Here is a 22,060-nt window from a genome sequence, read left to right on the forward strand (position 1 = left end):
ATCATATTGAAAACTGTCATTTTCAATGAAAAATTAAGAAAACCACTCATGAATACGGGAGTTTTTTCCATAATAGACAAAGGAAATGTATTCAGATTGCCTACAGTCTCTCAGAAAACGGTAATTTGTATGTTCTCGGCCTCTTCTTTAAAATAATATTAAACTGAATATAGGTATCGGGATTACTTTTCACAATGTTTCAAATTGAATTCCATGAAAATACTTTATTTTCTACATAATTCTATTAGAGCCGTAAAGTACGGGAAAAAGAAATTGAAATTGATTATGATGTCATAATGGATCTAGCACCAAAAAGACAGTCTAAAGTCATTTACTAGATGTTGACCTTAATTACTGGGGTTTTTTTTAATTTCGAATTGAATGAGATATATCGAATCGACATATGAATGAATTTGAGAATTGTTAATTGATAGAACGTCGTCGATATACTAGTATCAAAATGTAGAGTTGATGGACAGAACAGTATTTTCTCCTCATGTACAAGTTTTTAAATAAATTCTACTTTACAGGAATATAAAGACAGGTCGGTTATTAAAGGAGCACAATGAGTAATCTCGCTGTGTTTTAAATCGTTGAAGAAGAGGGGAATGTATTATGCATATTAACAGATCTTTAAGTAATAATCAAATTCATACGGGAGAAAAATGCTGAATTTCATTTAGTATCCTCAAACTGCATGTGGGTGATAAACGTACAGATATAATCAAAGAACCCATCAAAACTATAATACAGTTCAAGCAGTGAATCCTTCAAATGACAAGATCAATCTGTAATTTAAGTTCACTGTAAATGACATCTAAGCAACATCGCCGCACATCCCGTTTACAGGTTGAAAGTTTTGACTGACATTTTCTCTACCTATATATTATTAGGCCATGTTTTTATAAAATGTTGACTACGGAGTACTCCATTGACCTGACAGGGGATGTTTACTCCTCCTAGACACCTGATCCCAACTTTGGTGTTTCCAGAGGCTCTTTTTTGTTGCCCTGTTCACGATTCCTATTCTTGATCTCTGTTCATTTTCCTCACCTTTAACATACTGCATATTAACAATTTAAATCTCAGTTTCTTCATTTAAAAAAAAAACACTGTTATTGAATCAGCCTTTTATTTAATTCTACAACTAGAATTCTCATAAAGAAATCGTTTAAAAATCAGGATAAATTTTCCGAACATTTTTTTCTGTTTTTTCCTGCTGTAGTGAATTTTATTTAAGAGCCTAGCAGAATCAGAACTGTTTTATTTTTTATTTTTTATTTTTTTTTTTGATGCTAATTATACTAATAATTTTCATATAATTTTTATCAAGATTCAAGAACTACTTCCTTAACATGAAACACTATAAATATACCTGTATAAAATAACTTCTGAATTATCTTGGTCTTTTTTTTTCTTTTTGGTTTTTATTCCGCATCACATGAAACAATAAATATAAAAACATATAACCAGATATTGATAGATACTAGTTGACATATAACATGAATGATGTTCTTCAAAATTCAGACATGTGGTCAATTACTTTGAAGTGTAATACCTTATTTTACAATTTCATTGAAATTTTCTATTAAAATTACCATTACTTTCATTTAGAAAAGTAATTAGTTAAATCAAAACCACTTTGTGTAAGAAATGAATAACATTTCAACAAGAAAGTTTTATGACAGAGCAATTAATTATAGGGTAATCTAAGCGTTCTCTGAATTTACTTACATGTAGTCTTCATCAACGTTCTGTAATATCAATAAAATTCACTACATTTTTTTAATTAGGAGAAAAAAAGTTTTAAAATGTGAAAGTAAGAGTTAGTTAAAAAATGGATGTCTGGATTGAGATATATATTTTTGGATCTATTTTGATTGAAAATAATGCGTCTAAATATTATGAAATTGTTACTTTCTTTAATGTTCAAAATTCTCCCTCTCAACAATCATCCTTATTAATCTCTAAAACTTTTTATCACTTTAAACCAAATCATTGTGAAACTTTGAATGAAAATTTAAAATCTTTGTGGTTAAACTTATTCATTTCACTTTTATAAACACGACTTTAGTTGTTATTTCATGATTTTTGATAAAAGTTTGTATCATCTGCCTTTAAAACTACATTATGTGTAGAACTATTTGTTTTAATGTGCTTTTTATCATGGATCAAAATTCTCCATAGGCGAATCAAGGTGGGTTCTGGCCTTTACTTTTCAGTAACACAGCAATTCAGACGGTAAATGTGAACTTTATTTATTTTACCATGATTAAGATGTAAAATATTGATTCGAGTATTTGTTTTAATTTGTTTCGAAAAAAAATTTACAATCTATAAGAATTTGAGATTTGAAAGACTTCAAAGAAAACAAAGTTAAGACACAAGGAGTCTGTTAACTTGATGCTCCAAAGGTTTTAGTATAGGAGGAGGCATAAAAGTTATAGTAATAGTTGGTAACCTTTATTTCTTTTGAGTTGGTGTTGTTCGTCTTTGTTAAATGAGAAATATGGAGAATTATTCGTGTCTGTATAAATTTTCTGGTATTAAAGCTTGAAACATATTTTATGCAATTTTCGTTCACATAAATTGGTCTACTGACCTATAAACTCTTGCCCTAGAATCTACGGCATCTGTTATCTATCACCATACTTCAGCTTTTTTTTTTGTCATTCGTTATTTGGTTTGTTTATTTAAAGCAATATGAGCTGCAACTTTGATGTCGGAAATTTTTGTTGCAGTTTTGTAATAAACTATTTCAATGACAGAAAAAAGAAACTTTATAAACTTATTTTTTTTATATTTGTGAGGGAAGAACATTTTAAGCTTTGATTGAAGCACAATTACATTATTGTCGTCCTGTACAATTTCTTGTATAATACTATACATACCAATGTACAGAAATTTTTCTTCTGAAACAATTTAATACTTTATTTTAGATTAATTTAAGTTACATACAGATTTATCACAAAATCACATTTTAACATCAAAATAAATTCTCAAAAATGCACTGCTTTAAAATGAATATATGTTTTCAACTTATTACTTTGCCACATGTCTAGAATTGTCTTAAAAATAATTGACACTTACCGAGTGTAGAGAAAAAGAGAGATCTTTACTGTATTACTTCATATTTAATACCAAGAGATCGGGATTCAAATTTATTAAGGGCGGATCCAGGAATTTCATGGGAAGGAGCGTAGGGGTTCATATCCTGTGCACAATGCAATAGGAAAAATCGTATTATTAAGATACAAGAGGAGGGGACAAATTAAGAAAAAAATTCAGGGAGAAGGGATCAACTCAAAAGTATTTTGGTTTTCTCTTGGAAGTATTCTAAGTCAGTTTTAGGCAGGTAGTGTTAATTGATCATTTAATTTTTAAATGTTCAGAAGTTTGAATGAGAGAGGGGGATTGTGGGGGTTTGCAAAGCACAAATACTAATTATTATTGTTTTCATGAACGGTGATGTATTTATTAATACAGACTTAATAAATCATGTCGAAATGATTTAAGTATAGTTAGACAACACCAAGGAATACAACTGTGTGTCAAGTTCTCATTTTAAGATTTTTTTTTTATTCGTATGATATTATTTTGTTGTAAATTTTAAATTTATTAGGTGGAAGTAAATGCAAAATTTACAAAATGATAACTTAAATTTTGCATTTACCTTCTCTTAATGAATTTAAAAATAACAATATGATACTATCTTAAAATACTTCACAATTTTAACATTTCATCTTCTATAATTTAAAAATTCAAAGCAAAATTAGAAGTCATTTAAAGGTAAAAATTGCACCTCTTAGCCCACCATTTGAAATTTAACGTGTCTTTATACTAAAAATATTACTAACGCTAGATTATTGCTTTCTTGGTGTGTATTTAAAGAAGTTATAGGTTTATTTATATTATATATTAATGCATACTTTTTCAGACACAAAAATGTAAGATGGCGAATGCAGTTACAATTCAAGACATCAACATGGCATATGAAACTATTTCCCATTATGTTCATACTACCCCTGTCTTTACCAATTTAACTCTAGACCATCTTGTTGGAAGAAAAGTGTTTTTCAAAGCTGAGAATTTTCAGAAAACAGGATCATTCAAAGCGAGAGGAGCATTAAATGCGGTAATAATATATAAATTATTGCGTGGACCCTGAGGTCCACGCAGAAAAATATATCAGCGAGGTTAAACCGGATGCCCTGGGCTTACGTCAGGTTAAGCATGCGCGAGAATGCTAGAGAGTGTTCATCCCTTGGGCAAGTTGCCCTGAGAACATTTCGTCCTATTCGAATTAGAATAGGCCAATCATTGGCAAACCTCGCTTAAAATCTGCATATCGTATTTGTTGATTTATTAGCGTATCCAAGATCCGAATATACTATTATATACAAGGGTTGTTAAAAAGTTCGCGGACAAGTTCTATTGTGAGAGCGCTATTTGCACGAAACCGGTAAAACCCTGCAGATAAAAACTATGCGTATTTTTTTTTTATAAATATGCAAAAATTTGGTGTTTTGCAACGATCCTTAAAAAATATACAGCCAAATTATTTAGGAAAAACATGCTTCACGGAGCATGTCACTTTTTCACACGTTTACATAACATAGACGGGTTTTTTAAATTCAGAATTGTACTGTTGTGGCGCATAGAGATTTATGATATTTCACCTGTTGCTACAATATTCATGAAACGTCATTTGGCGAAAATTTGAATTGAATTGGAGGGGATGTGACTATTTTATCGATAATTATAGATGATCAATGCTTAAAAAAAGTTAAGAATGGCAACGTCATTGAACGTCTTGGAGCACCGAGTTATTGAAAAATTATGTCTGCCGACAGGAAAATGCCCAAAAGAGTCTAAAATGTTTTTAGATGCTGCTGGGGATTGCCTACACGTACTTAGGACCAAAGTGTTCAAGGGGTAGTAGTTTTGTAAGAATGGAAGGATAGACATTTTTGATGATCAACTCCTGAGTTTCCCGAAAACCCAACATATCGCACGGACGTTGCGGCTATGGATTTTCCATTGTTTCCATACCTGATCGATTAACTGTGTAGACATTCATTTTAAGATCTCACTTATATCCGGCACTCCACAAATGACGTTTTAGAAAAAAAAATATCATGTCTTAATGTCTTAATATAGTTATTTAATTTTTAAGTAGGAAAAAGACATGAAAAATCTATAGAAATGAAAGATATTTTAAACTGTGATAAAATTGACAGATTTGGAATCATGTTGTCACGTCACCTAACGTCAAAAAAAAAATTTCGTTATTGCTCCGTGAACCCTATGACCGCACAGTATAAATCATTGTATATTTTCAAAATTTTAGTGAATGAACCTGAGTTTTTACATATAAACAAAAGATAAGAATTTAATCAGATAAACATCAGTCTTCAAAGTACACAGCAAATTTTCTGTAAATCAATGTGTCCGCGAACTTTTCTAACAACCCTCGTACTTATATGCAAACTAAACATTCTATGGTACAAGCATTTTAAAAATTAGAAAGAACTTCAAGCCCGTAGCAACGGTTTTCAAATGGGGCAACCTCTAAAAAGAGTTGACAAGCAATAAACTACAAAAACACCCTACACTAACAACCTGTGCACCACAATGTAAAATCCCAATGCAGGGGGAGGGGGGTGCTTTAACTTTTCGGTACATTTTTTCTTTCAAAAGTTTGAATTGCCGTATTTTGACTTCCGGTAACAAAAGGTGCATGGGGAGCTTTCAATGCAAATTAGAATTTATATATTAAAACTATAGTAAAAGATTATTTTCAGAAAACTCGAGCCCCCCTCCACCCGCATACTACAGGAACATTTTAAACATTTCTCCTCATTGATTAAAATCAGACCAGACAAGCAAACAAAATAAGGGGGGGGGGTCTTCAGACGTTTTCATTGAGGGGGTAGGAGCATTTATTACCTATGTTTTTCTATAGTCTTCTATATATCGGCAAAATTATCGGGGGGGGGGGGGGCAAAGCCCCCGCCCCCCCCCCCAAAGTCCCCGGTTCCTAGGGCCATGAAAATACCCCATAAGGAGAGGAATATTCTCTTACGCATATTTCCTTTCATGACTTTTTATGAATACTTCTTAAAGTTGGTTACTTCAGAAGATGGTCCAAAAATGGCATAGCTTAAGTTCGCCGGCACTTCCGATGATATCAAACTGAAAATTTTCATGTTACTTGTGGGTGGTCGGGACTCGGGGCCGGGATTGTGAAAGTACACGGAGGAAAACAAATACGCGAAACTATATCTACCGAGCAGAAAGGGCAGAGATTGAACTATTTAATTTTATTCAGAATATCAGATGCAAAAATATTTATATTACAGAAAAAAATTCTCCTCTCTCTCTCTTTCTCTGCAACTACAAAATTCAACTACATGTATTATGATACCTGCACTCTAAAATCTCTTTTGGTTAAATTTTAAAGGATATATTACAATTGTGAAAGATGCCTAGATCAACATTTCATATTAAGGCCTGATATTTGTTATTACAGTTTAATTAGACTGAAATAGCGATGACCATTTTATATTTCAAGATAAAAAAATTATTCACACCTACATGTATATTCATGAATCTAGAAATTTTCTTTGGATTTCGGTTAGAAACACATGCATATGGTCCACGTATTGCGTTCCTTTTTTAAAGGACAGCAACTTGTTTTTATTTTTCCCCCTCAAATTATTTATTGCTAGTTTATACAGCGTGAGGTTTCAGTACAATGTTTATTTCAGGTTCTGGCACTAAAATCCAAGAACCCGTATGTTAAAGGCGTTGTAAGTTTTTTCCACATTTTTTTAAACAGTAATAACTTAAGTATTATGTTTGTTTTCCATTTTTTATCATTTATACTTCCTTCCCTCTCACCTTACGAGTTTTTTCTCTTGTTTTATAATGCATTTATTCTGAAAACATACGAAAAACGGATTTTAAATTCGTCTTAATATAGGGTCATATTTGATTTTGAAGGTCACTCACAGCAGTGGAAACCATGGAGAAGCTTTGGCCTGGGCCTCCAAAATCGCCCAAGTGGAATGTATAGTAGTTGTTACAAAAGATACACCAAAAACAAAGTGTCAAGCCATTAAAGGCTATGGAGCTGAACTTGTATTTTGTCAATCTCCTTCGGACAGGTTAGGAAGAGTTTTTCAGTCCATGTATCTAAAAAGCAACAAAAACATTTATAATTTCCATTATTACATTTAGCACTCTTTAGAATTGTCAAGTGTGCAAAATAATCTGAAAGATAAACGAAATACTAAAAGCGGAGACTTGACGTTAATTAATTTCTCCATTGATCGAAGTGGGTGTTTGAAATATATTTCTTTTTCGAAACTGTGATAGTTTTATGAAGTAATTACAATTGAATTGCTACACCTTCTGTCAAAATAAGATCTGTTTGGTAATGAATTTCAAACTATATCTGCCTGTAAGTTAAGAATCAATAAGGAAACATGCCATGTTCGAGAGGTACTAAATACAGAACACTATTAGTTAAAAAACTAAGGTTTTCAAAGAAAAAAACAGTAAATGTAAATACAAAATGCTTTGCATATTTAATTTTCTGTTTCAACTCTTTTTTATAAAAGCGATTCACTTATTTTATCACACAGGAAAAAAACATGTGACCATATTTCCAACGAAAAGAATTTTCCATACGTTCCTACAGCTGACCACTATGATATCATTGCAGGACAGGTATAAGTGCTTAATAAATACAAAGTAAATGCATCAAATGGCCTTTACAGACAAATCACACAATTCAAATGAGAAACAAACGTTAGCTATAAGTATACACTTTTTAGCTTCCATAAAACATGTACTGAGGTGAATAGGTGGTGTAGGTTACTGTATTGTGCTTATTATCAACAATGAAAATGTTATAAGGGTGATGGAACGGAGATCCTGAATTCCCCGAATTTCCACAGATTTATCAATAATTCAGTTTATTATAATAAATAACACAAAGAAAATATAATATCAAAAGGAGCTCGCTACTCGATTAAGCAGCTTACTACGCATATGATTTACATGATCGAGGTTTCTTTTGATAGTACTTGGTCATTCAAAGCCAAAAACAGTAAAATTTCATATAAATCTATTGTATCAGTCGTGTATATATATACATATATATATATACAATGCATTCAATGAATCTAATGTAGATCTGATTTGAATACTTCCTATATTGGGAAAAATTCTTGTGGAATTTGTAGCATAAATCATGATAATTTGAGAACGTTTTTAAGCAAAATGATTTGACAAATCCAAATTAACATGGCAAGATAACAGATCAACCGAACATATTTTGAAGGGTACAATAGCTGTAGAGTTTTTGAAGCAAGTGCCAGAATTAGACGCCATTTTGGTTCCTGTTAGTGGTGGAGGAATGGCCTCAGGGATTGCAATAGCAGCTAAAGCGATTAAACCAAATATCAAAGGTGAGGAATGGGTTTCACTGCACTCGTCAAGATCTGAGGCCTGTTCAACAGAGCGAACGTTCGCGAGCGCTCGCCAAAATTCTCTATCTCTCCAACAGAAATTTTTGCGAGCGCTCGCGAACGTTCATTCTATTGAACAGGCCTCTGAACTCAATTTACATCCACATGCCTAGAATGTAGAAAGTTATCTATTTTTCGTAAAGAACTATATGCGGTTAAGACATATTTCCTCCCCCAAAAAGTGAAATTTTGAAAATCTCGAGAAATATCCACATTTGTTTATTGTACAAAAATCTGAATTAGAAAAATACATGTATATTATAGTTTGGAAAAAGATTATTGGCAGTTTTTGTCTCTGTGTCGATACCAAGTAATTGGCATTTTTATTATTTGTAAGAAACAGCACTATATATAGAATTTTTTTTCAATTTTGACTATATAGTATTTACACAGTGCAAACTTGCTCTGGTAGAATAGTAACATATTTCAATAATATTATCATTTTTCATAATATCAAAAGATCGATTCTGAGCAGACCTGCGCTCCATAAATTATAATCGAAATTTTAGCACAAAATACACCATTTGCTCTCCAAATCATCCAAAATTTGAATTTACGTCATTTTTTGACGTCATATCAAACTAATGACGCTTTGCTTAAAGAATTTGTACTGAATGCTTCATTTAAAGTCTAGCTGCAAATACAATTATTAAATTAAATTAGCACATAAATTATAAGTACATCAAAGTGTAATTTTAGGGACAGATATTGGCCATTCCAGTATTTAGTCCGTTATCATTATGAAGTTTTGTTATCCTAAACGATGAAGAATCGGTTCCTTTCTTTGAAACAGTGTTTTTGATTGAACCGGAAGGGAAAATGTGCGAACTGTGCCTCCAAACAGGTAAATTGCAATTACCTCATTTAAAGATAGTTGCATGAAAACAGATAATATCTGTCTTCAGAATTTTGGTAATTATTAATTAAGAGTGCATTCTACATTTCTTCAAAAATGATTGTTTTTTTATCTTGGAACTTCGTTTATGAAGAAAACAGATTGTTGTGTGTGAAGATTGTTATGTTCCTACTGTTGCCAATAACATGTCGAGTATGTCAGATATATAACTGTTATTCCCAGGAACACGCCTCTGGTCCGATCCCCCTAAATTTCTGCACACAATAGCAGACGGATTAAGGCTACAACCAATAGGGAAATTGACATGGCCTATCATTCTAGATTTTGTAGAAAAAGAAGTATTTTCAGTGGTATGGTTCGTTTTTGTTCGCCAATTTCTACACGTGTTTGATTATGACATTTTGGCAATCATAAATATTGACCCTCTTTGGATAAAAGGGCCATTGATTTTTCTGAGAAAAAATTGTCAAGTAACGTAAATTTTTAAGACTTTGAAACAAAATGAAATTGTAGAGTTTGTAAATATTATTTTGTTTTATGGCTAATCTTATGTAGTATTTTTTATTTTTAAACTTTTTAGACTGACGAAGACATAATAAAGGCAATGAAATTTGTATTTGAAAGATTGAAGGTAATTTTTTACCCCTCTTAATTACATTTTTTAATTTGCCAGCTTATCCTGTATTGTAATTATTAGACGCCAGCATTCTGCAATGGTTAGCTCGAAGGTTACACCTTGAACTCGGGTCACGGGTAGGAAGTTGATCCTTACGTCGTTGGTTTGAACCCCAGGACAGGACGTATCTTTGGATAAGACCTTACACTTATAAACCGAGGTCTCTTGTCGAAGTATATGCTGACATGAAAAAAATCCCTCAGAACTCAATGGCCGTAAAGTCCTCCATCGGCAAAATATGTATTCATTGAGGGGCGTAATGCATATAAACAACAAACACATTATTATCAAGAATTGGTCAAATATAATTCAAAAACCCACATTCAAAATTTAAAAAAAGTTTCAATGCATGAAATTTGTGTATTTTCTTTTAATAGTTGGTGATCGAGCCAACTTCAGCTATAGGTGTAGCGGCAGTGATGTCAGAAAGGTTAGCGGCCATGGATACCAAAATGAAGAATATAGGCGTTATATTGAGTGGTGGAAATGTAGATACAGACCATCTACCGTGGTGCTAATTGATAATACTTAAGTAAGTTTAATTGGGACTTAATGTTGTTTGTAGCATTCTTTAAATGATTAAATATTTCACAGTTGCAACAATTGGTGCAGAAAATTATGAGGAAATGTTGACATTGTTCACTTGTTTTATGTATTGACCTATATCATTACCATTATTATATAGTTGTAACATCAAAATATAAAAAAAGGTTACATAAATGTATTCAAATTACCTCTCTATGGCAAAAACCCATGAGATCTTCACATATCTGAAAATAAATTAAGCCCTTAAAACGCCCTCCTCATTTTTCTGAGTCTAGCCTTTTTGCTGTTTTTTTGATAAGTAAATTTTCATTTAGATGCTGTCCCCCTCTCCCCACTTGCTGTAGGGTCGAATACTGGCAAATTCCAGCATTTGATGTAAAAAATAAAAATGTATCAAGCAGTTAGAGGACCCCCCCTCCCCCCCCCCCACAAAAAAAAAGGATTTACGAGTCTCGACAGTTTACGATTTTTGCTTTGTTTGTTTGCTTTCTTTTTGTAATTTTGCTTAATATTTTTTGGGAGGTCCCCTAACTTTTAAACCGTTGCTACAGGCCTGCAAATGTTTTATTTAATACTACATGCATATATACACTACAACGCCATGCTCATACCAGGTATATACATACTTTAAGATGGATTAGCTTTTAAAGTAATTTGAACTTTGATTCTTCTCTCAAACAGTGATACATGTATAAGATATATAGCAGTCCACTTCACAAAAAAAGTGTTTGCAGTTTCCTAATCTTGAACCAATTTCATAAGTATAAATTCAAGTTGACAGCGATTGAGAGTGTGTATTTTAGGCTTCGACAGTAAAGAAACACGTTAGACTCATTATAATCAGTGATAATGTTCATCAAGTTAACATAAATTTAGTAAAAGTAAGAAAAATTGATCCTTCAAGTTTACGTAAAAATATTAGGGCTAGAAAATCTTTATCAGTGTTAAGGATACATAACACAAACAAAAATTTGATGCATGGATTGATATATATTTTTGTCTGATTCTGAATAGAAATGACATAAATAATAAATCCCTAAAATATTGAGAAATCCTAAGTTTTCTTTAGTGGTTGGATATATGCGACACTTTGTGTCGCTTTCTTTGTAATTCTATACAAAAGTTTGCAAAATTTTTAACATTATGAAAAAAATTTACAAAATTCTCCCACTTTGCCTGGCAAACATTATTCGGGTTACCAATTTAAATATTATGCGAAATTTTGCTGATTTCTGAAAAAAAAAGTTTATTTTGTTATTTATCCTTAAATATTTCGATTTATAATCAACCCAAGATAATAAAACCAAACTAGTTTTTGTGTCGCCTGCAGAGCAGAGCGACACTTAAGGAGGTTGGATCCTGAGCTTTTGAGCAGATTTTGGTCTGGACCTTTATTTATAAAATTCTGAATCATTTTTAAGTTCAAACATTAAATCTGAATTCTACAATGCAAATTAAACTATATCCATTGAAAAAACCACAATTAAATTCCATTCAAAGAGGATTAAGCCAGGAACTATATTTTGTGGCGGAAGGTTTTTTTAGGAGAAAATGATCATTTTGTCTCCTTTTGAAATATATACAGTACTGTTAAGTTTAGATTCCTATTTTTCCACGCTGGTTGCACACAGAGCTGTTTTTTTTGCAGTGAAATGTTTTATGCTGGTTCTGAAATATCTATTAAATTATTTCTTATGAATTCTTTCATTATATTGTGACAAATATAGTAAATATATTCTGAAAGTCCAGGAGAAAATTTAGCCAATTTTAACTTAAAATTAACACTTTTTTAGTAATATCTAAAAATTTACATCATAGACCCCCACTTTTGTTTTTATTTTCTGAATATATAAGATAACTTTGATCAATCTGTCTAAATTCAGAAAAAGTTTAAGACTTTAAAATAGTTTTCTTGCTTGTTAAATTTTTAATGTCAGAAAAATCACATCTTTTGAGTGCAGAAAGGTCAAATAATTGATTATGCGAAGCAATTTGAAACTTTTTCTTAGTCACAATTTTGAAGTGTCTTTTTTTAAATAGACTAAAAGTTTAATTTGTCCCATGATTTATTTGGATAAAAACATTGGAGGGAAAACGTCGAAGATGTGATTTTTGATTAAGACACAAATTTCAGTGCAAAAAGGTCATATTAAATGTACTGTAGTGCCAAAAGAAGCGTACTGACCCCCATTTTTTGTTTTGATTTTTAATTAAGCTATATGTGTAGGAACTAAAAATATACTTGACAAAAAAAGTTTAAGACTTTAAATATCAGGATCCAACCTCGTTAAGGATTACTTTGCCCGGTGTCTGTCTCTCTGTCCGTCCGTCCGTCACACCTTATATCTTAAGAACAATTAAAGGTTGGGATTTGATACTAGTATTTGGCTCAGTTATTGCTTGGAATAATGACTTTATTTTGTAAAATACCAGAGATATCGACCTTGTGACCTTTGACCTATTTTTCAAAATACATCATAGTGCTGATATACACATATTCTTTGCTTTTTAAGAGGCAATTTTGTGCTTTTTGGCAAGTGCACTGTTTGTCATTAGACAATATCAACGTTACAATCCACCTGACCTTGACCCTTTTTCAAGAGTACTCTCACTGTTATGTCTTATGAATTTTGAGAAGTATGGTTTGTTAACTAGCATTTATAAACATGCTTATAACCTACTGACAGTTTCTTTCAAATATATTAATGACTTTAAACCACACCAACTGAAATTTAAATGCATTCCATTAGAAATTGTAAATCACTCGGCCTCTTCCGTCATTCAATAACACGTCTGTTTTTCTCAACTTGACGGAAAAGGCCGAGTGATGTTCTCGACTCGATTGAAAATACGTGATTTTCCGATTGCTCCATTAGTTGTCATAAGTAATAAAAAATACGTGGTATACCGACTTTTGTGATTTAATCTTGCAAAATGGGAAATGAAAATTTACTCACAACATGTTTTTCTCATAAACCGATTTTTCCAATGAAGTCAAAGTAATAATAAAAAATGTAGGTTCAATACAAATTGTAATCAACAATCATGTAATGTAATCAACTGAAGACAGATAAAAAATCACTGTAAAACGTTTTCATCACTACTTTCTTCACGTATTCTTCAGTATGACGAAGATCTGGAATCTTTAGGTTTTAATGTAGCACTACTAGAGGCAATCTTTGATGGCTCATCTGATCCTGAGTAAGCGACAAAATGCTGAAATGGACTGATCTCTATATGACATTCCAAAATGGTTCCTGAAATCAAGACTTCTACTTAAAATAATATCAAATCGATCACTTTTATGAAAAAAAAAATTGTAAATACTGAGCTATACGAAGTGAAATGATTATAAAACTTGTAAATTTACCAAAGATTTATTATAGTCGAACAATAAATAAAAAACGGGTAGTTTATTAATTTGATCTTCAGTACTTAATTCAATTTGTAGAGTTCTATGTGGATTGTAGAACATTCTTTTTTTTTTAAAAAAAATTACATTGTATTTTAATTTGCAGCTCAGAGAATAAGAAAATATATATATATATATCAGAAAAAATAGCATTGAAACTTAAATACTTTATTTAATAATAATTTTTTTTAAAAAAAGTATCAAATGTATCTATTTTATCTTCTTGCTATACCAATGTAAACGATGTCTGTTATAAAAATTACACAGTGCAGCATGTACTTGCGTAGGAATTTTCAAGTTTTCCATAACTTCTATTCAAATGTATTCAGTCTTTGCAAATATAAAGCGAAAGTTGAATAATGCAGTTTTTTAGACAAAAGTAGGAAACTTAAAAACATCATTAAAAATGTCAAAAGATGTCGTAAAAGTGTAAAAATGACACTAACCAATGAATGAGATAAAAGAAGAGTTCGTATAGATCTGCTCTCTGTCTGAAGCCAGGGGCCTGTGGAATAAGCCTGTGGTAGTTGTCAAAAAATGATGCACTGAAGCCACCAAACGTCCTGGTCAAGGCTAAATCAAACTCAGAATGGCCATAGAAGCTCGCAGGGTCAAAAACCACTATAATGAACACACAGTCATTAATAACATATAGACAATTAAATACAGTGTGAATTAATGAAATTATTAATTTTGTTAGAACTTATGTAAGTATATCTGAAACAGAATTTTCACCGTTATCTTTACTCTTTACTCCATGTATGTTTAATAAATGTAAAATGCATTTGTACCTGGTCCATATTCATTTTCGCCAACATTCTTTTTCCACAGATCCCCATGCATTAGGGCTGGTTGAATGTTATTTAAATTGTCAAATAACGCAGGTAGTTTCACTTGTAATTCAGACCACAACTCCCTTGCTTCTTTGTCGCGATGCTTTTGAGTAAAATATACATTGAATAAAGTATCAAAGACGTTTCATATAATAAAACTGTCAGGTAGGCGTGAAAATGATACCTACATTTATCGGGATGCAGGCTTTCATGCATAGTTTCATGCTAGGACATACATTTTAGGATTTCAAAGCTAATGGAATCAATTGAAAGCAGTATGCTTATTTGTTAAAATAAGTAATTGCATTATTTTTTAAAAGTAGAGAAACGACTGACCAAAATATAGTAAATTATTCACATTTTTAACAATTTCAAATGAGAATACTAGCTATTTAATTACGAATCTGATAAACTCAATTTTATATAATTTAAACATATTGTTGCTATTACATTGTATATACAAAAGTTGATCAATAATTAAGTCTATTATAAAAAGAGATCAATTGTCTATATCTATCTATTTCTAAAATGAGGCAAGCTATTGACAAGTTGATGAAAAACAAAAGATATCAACAGTCTCGTTTAAAGTCATCACTTTGCAAGTTTTATGGTGGATACAATGCCCTTGTCAGCAATACAATTTATCATTAAGTCAAATGCTGACTAACGTTTTCCATACTAATTGTTAGGCCATTATTTACACACTTAATTGTATACGGATTTTTTCGTTTTTCCCCAATCATGGCAAGGAGCACACTGCGCGTGTGAACTGTCGGCAGGGATGCTCACTGGTGCCGCCTCCGATGTTTTTGGAGGTCCGTGTTTGCTCTGCTCCCGATTGTATTGTTTAAATGGACTTTGAACTTGAATACTGTTCGTTATCTCCATATTTTATCTAAAAAACATAAATTCACGATGTTTCCGGACGACTAGTAAGAAAAGAAGAAACAAACTAATTTGATAAATTCGTTTGGCCAAAATAATGTTGATAGACAGATAATATTATTTATTTATTAATATCCATTAAAACATTAAAATCCTCTAATAATTTAAAGCATATTTCAATTAACATTTTTTTACCCCCTTATCAGGATGTATTTAAGAGCATTTCACTGACATTGATATTAAAATAATCAATGATTTATTAACCTTACTTTGCATTGAAAACTTCAAAAGCAAAATTGCAAAACATTTTCAAATCCTAGTAAGCTTAGGTATCCCTTGAAATTTAGATAAAAAATCAAGTAAATTTTGAACTATATTGTTAAGATGAGGTGAGTTTTCTCTATATCAAGATATGAACACTTTAGGGATTCTTAACTTGCATGCATTAATAAGTATATGATTAATAAAGCTGCGTAAAAATTGTTACTAAAATGCTTACAACATCTTCTAAAATATCCATTTGTTGTTTTAGTTTCCTGGAATAAAAATCCTGTAATAAAGAAATAAAAACGATGTAAAATTTTATAACTAATGAATAAAACAATGTTAAATTATACAAATAAAACATAAAATACTTTCCTATCAAAACATATACAACATGAATACTGTATGTATTTTTTTTTTAAATTTCAACGTTTAAGGATCAACTTGGCGAATACATGTTGGACGTTATTACACTGTATACAACGTCTACTTAGATTTTTCATCAGTAAAGTGGTTTGTATATTTGGTGGTTATTCATCTATTTATTAGATAATATGTTAAATTTTGTATGTTTTAAATCGTGCAGTTAATGCATGAAATAGATAACATCAATCTAATAAACTGAACATTTCTCAATATTCCTCCACATGGTTAAGTTGTCTTCCTACCGGCCAGTTATCTTGCCAAGTGTTGTCCATGGGTATATATCCATAACACGTGGTTGTGTCAAATCCATACTGAATAACAGGAGTTAGTTTGTTTGCTTTCCCTACATACTTCTCAACTTTCTTCGACTTCTCCAACATCTCCGAGTTTAGCAAATGTAGCCTTTAAAAATCCAAGTAATTAGCATTTAACAACTACTTACCATAAAAACAGACAAAAATATATGAAATCGGTCATAATAACAACATAGAACAATCTCTTGGGAATAAACAAAAATATTATGTGGTTTTTAATAAGTTTGGTCGTGTATCTAAAAATTTCCACACATTTTTTCAAACAACATTTTAAAATGTTACAATAATTTTAATATCACTTCAAATGTTAGCATTCTTCATAACTTGCACTTAATTTCATATATGTGGTGGTGTGGAAGAAACACGGTGAATAACCTTAGGATATTCATCTTTGGCTCAAACTTACAAGACACAAGAAAAGCAATACACTATAATGACTATCATAATTGCATATTTCAATTAATTGCTACATTTGAAGTCTAAAAGTCTAAAACTGTACTGTCAGTAACAGTCTTCTTTAAAATTTCGAAGTTGAACAAAAAGGCGCATATATATATATATATATATATATATATATATATATATATATATATATATATATATATATATATATATATATATATATATATATATTACATTTGCTGTTTTTTTTTTCTACTAAGCGTACTGTAAAATTGAGTTGAAAGCCATTTTGTGTGTGCTCACGCATAGAAATATACATGGAAAAACTCGCGCTAAAGTGACATCACAATGAGGCTACAGAGACGTTAATAAAAATATAACGATATAGGGCAGCGATAAATTCAAACATTGAGTATATTTTTGGTGCATTTAAGCATGTAAATGTAAATATTTATATAAAATATGATAAACTTACTTGCTATCCCTTCTTTATATTTTACCTTGCCATCGATTCTCCTAACTTTCCAGCTTGTGAGGACAGACTGTTTATCTGAACATGTTCCATTATCAGTGCTGAGCCTCTTTCTGGAAGGTTTATTACCTAGGTAACAAAAACATCAATTAACCCTCTAGTTTATTTAATTTCTTTAGGTTTAATCTAGAAAGGTTTAATTTGTTAAAAATTTTGACAACTCTAATTTTTGGTGCATTTAGCTTAAATAACTCACATTCATATATATGTTATATATGTATTACAAGGAGTTTGGTTACTTCTCGATTGCTGCCTTCATATGTGCTATTGGCGGTTCAGTAAGGCCAAAAATAAACCTTGCATTTTAATTATGAAATTGTTGTTGAAAGATATATGAAAGTTATTGCTTTGATTTTTTCCTAAACAATTTCATCTTTACATGAATTTCAACATTGGGGTCTTATTTTGGTTATTTTTAGATCGCTTTGTGAAAGTTGATGTTCTATTAGGTTTAAAGATTTAACATTTTTCTTGAAATGAATAGATGGTGTTATAGCTCGAGCAAAGTAATCTGGCCGAGAGGAGTTTAAATCTATGAACCGCACTTCATCAAGGTGAAAATTTAAGTAATGCAGTCTTGAAGTATATTCATAAGTTACGAATCTCAAATGCATACGTTATACTTTGCCCAACCCTAGACTATACAGTACTATATTTGATTTTTAAGATATTTTACTTTAATTGGTTTTGGAACTTGAACAATGTCTGCAGCATATAAACATTCCAAACTCCTATATTCCCCATCAAACATCTGCCGAGCCTGTAATTTAAGATGCATTAAAAATTACAAATAATGAATTCAAGTCCACACACCGATATTCTATTTTAAGTGAACATATCTGACATGAAGGTATTTTAAAAAATGTTAACACTAAGAGTTTTGTGATCGAACAACAAGTTTTATATATCATTCAACTTTTAACCTTTAAGAGCCATGAAAATTTTTTTCAAAAAGGAGCAAAATAACTTTGGATAATCTACTGTTTATCTCTACTGATGACAAGAATACATGCTAATAATGAGGATTCACCTCAGCTTTTCTGTTGATCTTGACAAAGATCAATTCCCCTTTTCCTGTTTTGTATGTAAATCCTTCACTAATATAGCCTGACCCAGCAATACCTAAACACTTCAAGTTTTCGTCCTCTAGTTCTTCACGTAAAAATGCTTCCATTCTGTATCTGAAATTATCTAAGAATAAAGGGAACTAGTTTGAGGATTATAAAGGATGCCCATGGAAGAATTAACGTCATGTTTTAAAATGGTTTTATAGAACGGTAAGGGTAAAACTTAACAAGTAAATTCAAAGAATTGTGGTCCCCCGCTTTCAGTGTCTTAGTGGATGGGATGCCATTATTTATTGCATATTGTAACTGTCTTGTTTGTGTGTCCTGTCTTGTTCTGTGCATCATAGAAAAAACATAAATTATTGAATTCATAACAGTTATGCAAAGATTAAAGCTTCTCGAAACTACATCAAGATCATGAGGTCAAAATATCATAATACAATCCTAAGTTATACGAACAAATGCTCTTTAAGCTAGTACAGCTAAATATATAATTTTACATAATTATCTTGGGCCGTTTCACCACACGATATTATAACTGACTTATCACTGAGCCCTGTAATGTATGAATCCTCTGATGAAACTGAACTTGTTCAGGCGGTGTGTCAGTAAGTTGGTATATGCTCACATATCCCGCCCCAAGAGAAACTGCCAACTTTGCTGAATTCTCATGAGATATAACGTTAATCTTGACGTCCTTGACGTGATCACTCGTATCACAGAATCCCAATTTTGTTTCTTTTACACTCTGCTACCAAAAGGTGATCCCTGCCGTCCATACCAACAGAGTTTCTTAAGCGGGGCTTGTGGGCTTCCGTAATACGACCCTCGGATTGACTCGTCACGTGCAATAAACAGAATGCGATTCTGATGTCTTAAGGAGAGCCTTCTTAAGGGAGCACAGTATAAAACAAGGACATGAACAGAGATGGATTAGATCTTTCTTAATTCCGTCACACAAAATCATTATAATAATCTATTACTACGTTTAATTGATAAGTTGATCGATTTACCTTTGATCATAGTAGAAACAGAGTTCATAGAAATCAGCGAAGAAAATTAATTTCATTTATTCTAGATTGATAATCGATCCAGACTGAGGTTCAAATTACCTCTTTAAGGAAATAATGTTGGTGCAAGCGACTGAGGTGGAACGAATATTCAGATGGATTAATTTACTTATGCAAATATACAGCATTATAAAATATTTGTCACAAGTAATGCACATGTGAACAAATATCAAAAACCAGAGTACACAATTGGAAAGGTCTTGAAACAAGTAATGCACACGTCAAATGTAAATATCATATCTTCTCTCAATCAAAAATTATCAGCATTGTTAAAAATTTGGAACATTAGGTCAAACTTAAGGTCAAGGTCACAGGGTCAAATATCATAGCACATTTGGAAACATTTTGACACAGGTAATGCACTTGTCAAATATGAACGCACTATGTCATCCAAAAGTAAACATCAAAGTTTTTGTTTCTCATTCAAAAGTTATTACCAATTTAAAGTAATGCTAAAATTTTTGAAAAGTAGGTCAAACTTCAAGGTCAAGGGGTCAAAATCATAGTATATTTGCAAAGGTCTTGTATCAGGTAATGCACATGTCAAATATGAAAGCCATGTCTCTTCTCAATCAAAAGTTGTAAGAAAAGATACAACTTTTGAAAAGGAGGTCAATCTTCAAGTTCATGGGGTTAAATATCATAGTATATTTGAGAAGGTCATGTCAGAGGCAATAGACATGTTTAATATAAAACCCTTTCTTCTCTCATTCAAAAGTTATGTCCAATTTAAAGTAATGGTAATTTTTTTGAAAATTAGGTCAAACTTCAATGTCATGGTCACTGGGTCAAAAATCACAGTATATTTGGAAAGGTTTTATCACAGGTTATGTACTTGTGAAAAATGAAAGCCCTATCTCTTCTCATTCAAAAGATATGACCAAGGTTAAGGTTTTTGTGACAGACGGACAGACTGACATACGAATGGGATTTAATGTCCCTCGCTTTCCCGAAAGCGGGGGACAACAAAATATATGCAAGTATATTACGTGATTTACACTGATTTACATGCAAATTGTCAAGATGGCGAAATATTGGTGTCAAATTTTGCAAACCATATATCTTGAAATATTTTTTTTGAATAAAATGTGACTGAAACACTGTCGCAGGTTAAAATCATTTTTTGCACCAGCCCCCTACCGACAACATATCTTAAACTACCTAAAACCCAGCACCGTTTGAAAAAAAAATTTAAATCATCATTGCAATTACCGAATCATTTGCTTTTTTCTTTAATTGAGCCTAGATTCATATTTTGACCAGCCATGCTGGGCATGAGAATAGAAAAATGAAAGATTACGATTTTGCATGAGCAGGGCAACTCACATAAGAATATAGACCTAATTTACTCTCGAGTTCATCCTACTTATTTTACAATTGATAAGAATTCATAAAGGAATCCAAGAAAACCTTACACATATAATTAGAAAATATGCTATTTTGAAACTCTGATCCTAGAGTTGAAAGATACTTTACTTTATAACCTCACCTCAAAAGCTAATCCGTCACATTCAGTGCATAACATTTTCATTCATGTATGCGAAATTTTATCGCATCCGCCATATTTCTTTCAGTTATCTAGTTTTATTCTACAAGCAGAATGATAAACAAATGTGATTTTAAGTGCATAACATTTTCATTCATGTATGCGAAATTTTATCGCATCCGCCATATTTCTTTCAGATATCTAGTTTTATTCTACAAGCAGATAAACAAATGTGATTTTAAGCACTTATTAAAATTTCTGGTTTTGTCATGCTCTGTGAACTTCGATGAAAAGAATATTAACCGAGTTAATATTTCAAACTTCATTTTTTTCCCAAAACGATCATGATTTTTTTAAAGATTTAAAATTCATCAGAAAGACTAAGTTTGAAGTTCTGAAGTAGTAATAATAATAATCAGAACAAAGATTCTGTTTTTGTTATGGCATTGAATGCTAGTTTTAAACTGAAACTATGAGTGTATGTCCCAATGGTTGCCCAATATCATGTTAAGTGACCTTGTGTCTAATTTTGTTGAAGGGCCAATAAACAAATTTAAGATAATAAAAAATCATTCCAAGTAGTAACGTATTTTCTAAAAGTTAAAGAAAAACATATATTCCCAATGTCCCCTTCATGTCGAAATTGCTATCATTTTGTAGGAATCCGAAAAAGGTGCTCTATGTGTATTAAATCGCAAGAAATGGGGGGAAAATATTCCGAATGTTTTATCCAAATTCAGGGTAAAGAAATAAA

General features: G+C 31.5%; 2 protein-coding genes across 2 annotated transcripts; one reads left to right on the forward strand and one right to left on the reverse strand.

The window, feature by feature from the left end:
• The first annotated feature begins 3,952 nt into the window (after nt 1-3,952).
• On the forward strand, nt 3,953-10,587 carry LOC133204696 (probable serine racemase). Its single transcript, XM_061340440.1, has 9 exons — nt 3,953-4,135; nt 6,771-6,812; nt 7,006-7,169; nt 7,650-7,734; nt 8,351-8,477; nt 9,331-9,381; nt 9,616-9,743; nt 9,974-10,024; nt 10,447-10,587. The coding sequence occupies exons 1-9, from the start codon at nt 3,953-3,955 to the stop codon at nt 10,585-10,587; spliced, it is 972 nt and encodes a 323-aa protein (XP_061196424.1).
• A 3,043-nt stretch (nt 10,588-13,630) lies between these two features.
• On the reverse strand, nt 13,631-21,388 carry LOC133206246 (fructosamine-3-kinase-like). The gene is made up of 9 exons (XM_061342195.1): nt 21,310-21,388; nt 18,714-18,874; nt 18,360-18,443; nt 17,652-17,752; nt 16,678-16,837; nt 16,245-16,295; nt 14,819-14,963; nt 14,474-14,648; nt 13,631-13,872 (listed from the first exon to the last, which is right to left on the reverse strand). Exons 2-9 carry the CDS (start codon nt 18,855-18,857, stop codon nt 13,803-13,805), a joined length of 930 nt encoding a protein of 309 aa, XP_061198179.1. The 5' UTR covers nt 18,858-18,874; nt 21,310-21,388; the 3' UTR covers nt 13,631-13,802.
• Nucleotides 21,389-22,060: the final 672 nt, after the last annotated feature.

Source organism: Saccostrea echinata, unplaced genomic scaffold, assembly GCF_033153115.1.
Source record: "Saccostrea echinata isolate AGI-Se365-2 ecotype Australia unplaced genomic scaffold, CSIRO_AGI_Sech_v1 ptg000054l, whole genome shotgun sequence".
Taxonomy (NCBI): Eukaryota; Metazoa; Mollusca; class Bivalvia; order Ostreida; family Ostreidae; genus Saccostrea; species Saccostrea echinata.

Coding starts and splice junctions, on each gene's coding strand:
- LOC133206246 (XM_061342195.1), bottom strand. CDS start 18,857: ATGGAAGCATTTTTACGTGAAGAACTAGAGGACGAAAACTTGAAGTGT. Junction 16,838..17,651: donor TTAGGAGAATCGATGGCAAG/GTAAAATATAAA, acceptor GGATTTTTAAAG/GCTACATTTGCTAAACTCGG. Junction 14,964..16,244: donor TGGATATTTTAGAAGATGTT/GTAAGCATTTTA, acceptor TTTACTCAAAAG/CATCGCGACAAAGAAGCAAG.
- LOC133204696 (XM_061340440.1), top strand. CDS start 3,953: ATGGCGAATGCAGTTACAATTCAAGACATCAACATGGCATATGAAACT. Junction 6,813..7,005: donor ACCCGTATGTTAAAGGCGTT/GTAAGTTTTTTC, acceptor TTGATTTTGAAG/GTCACTCACAGCAGTGGAAA. Junction 8,478..9,330: donor GATTAAACCAAATATCAAAG/GTGAGGAATGGG, acceptor TCTTTGAAACAG/TGTTTTTGATTGAACCGGAA.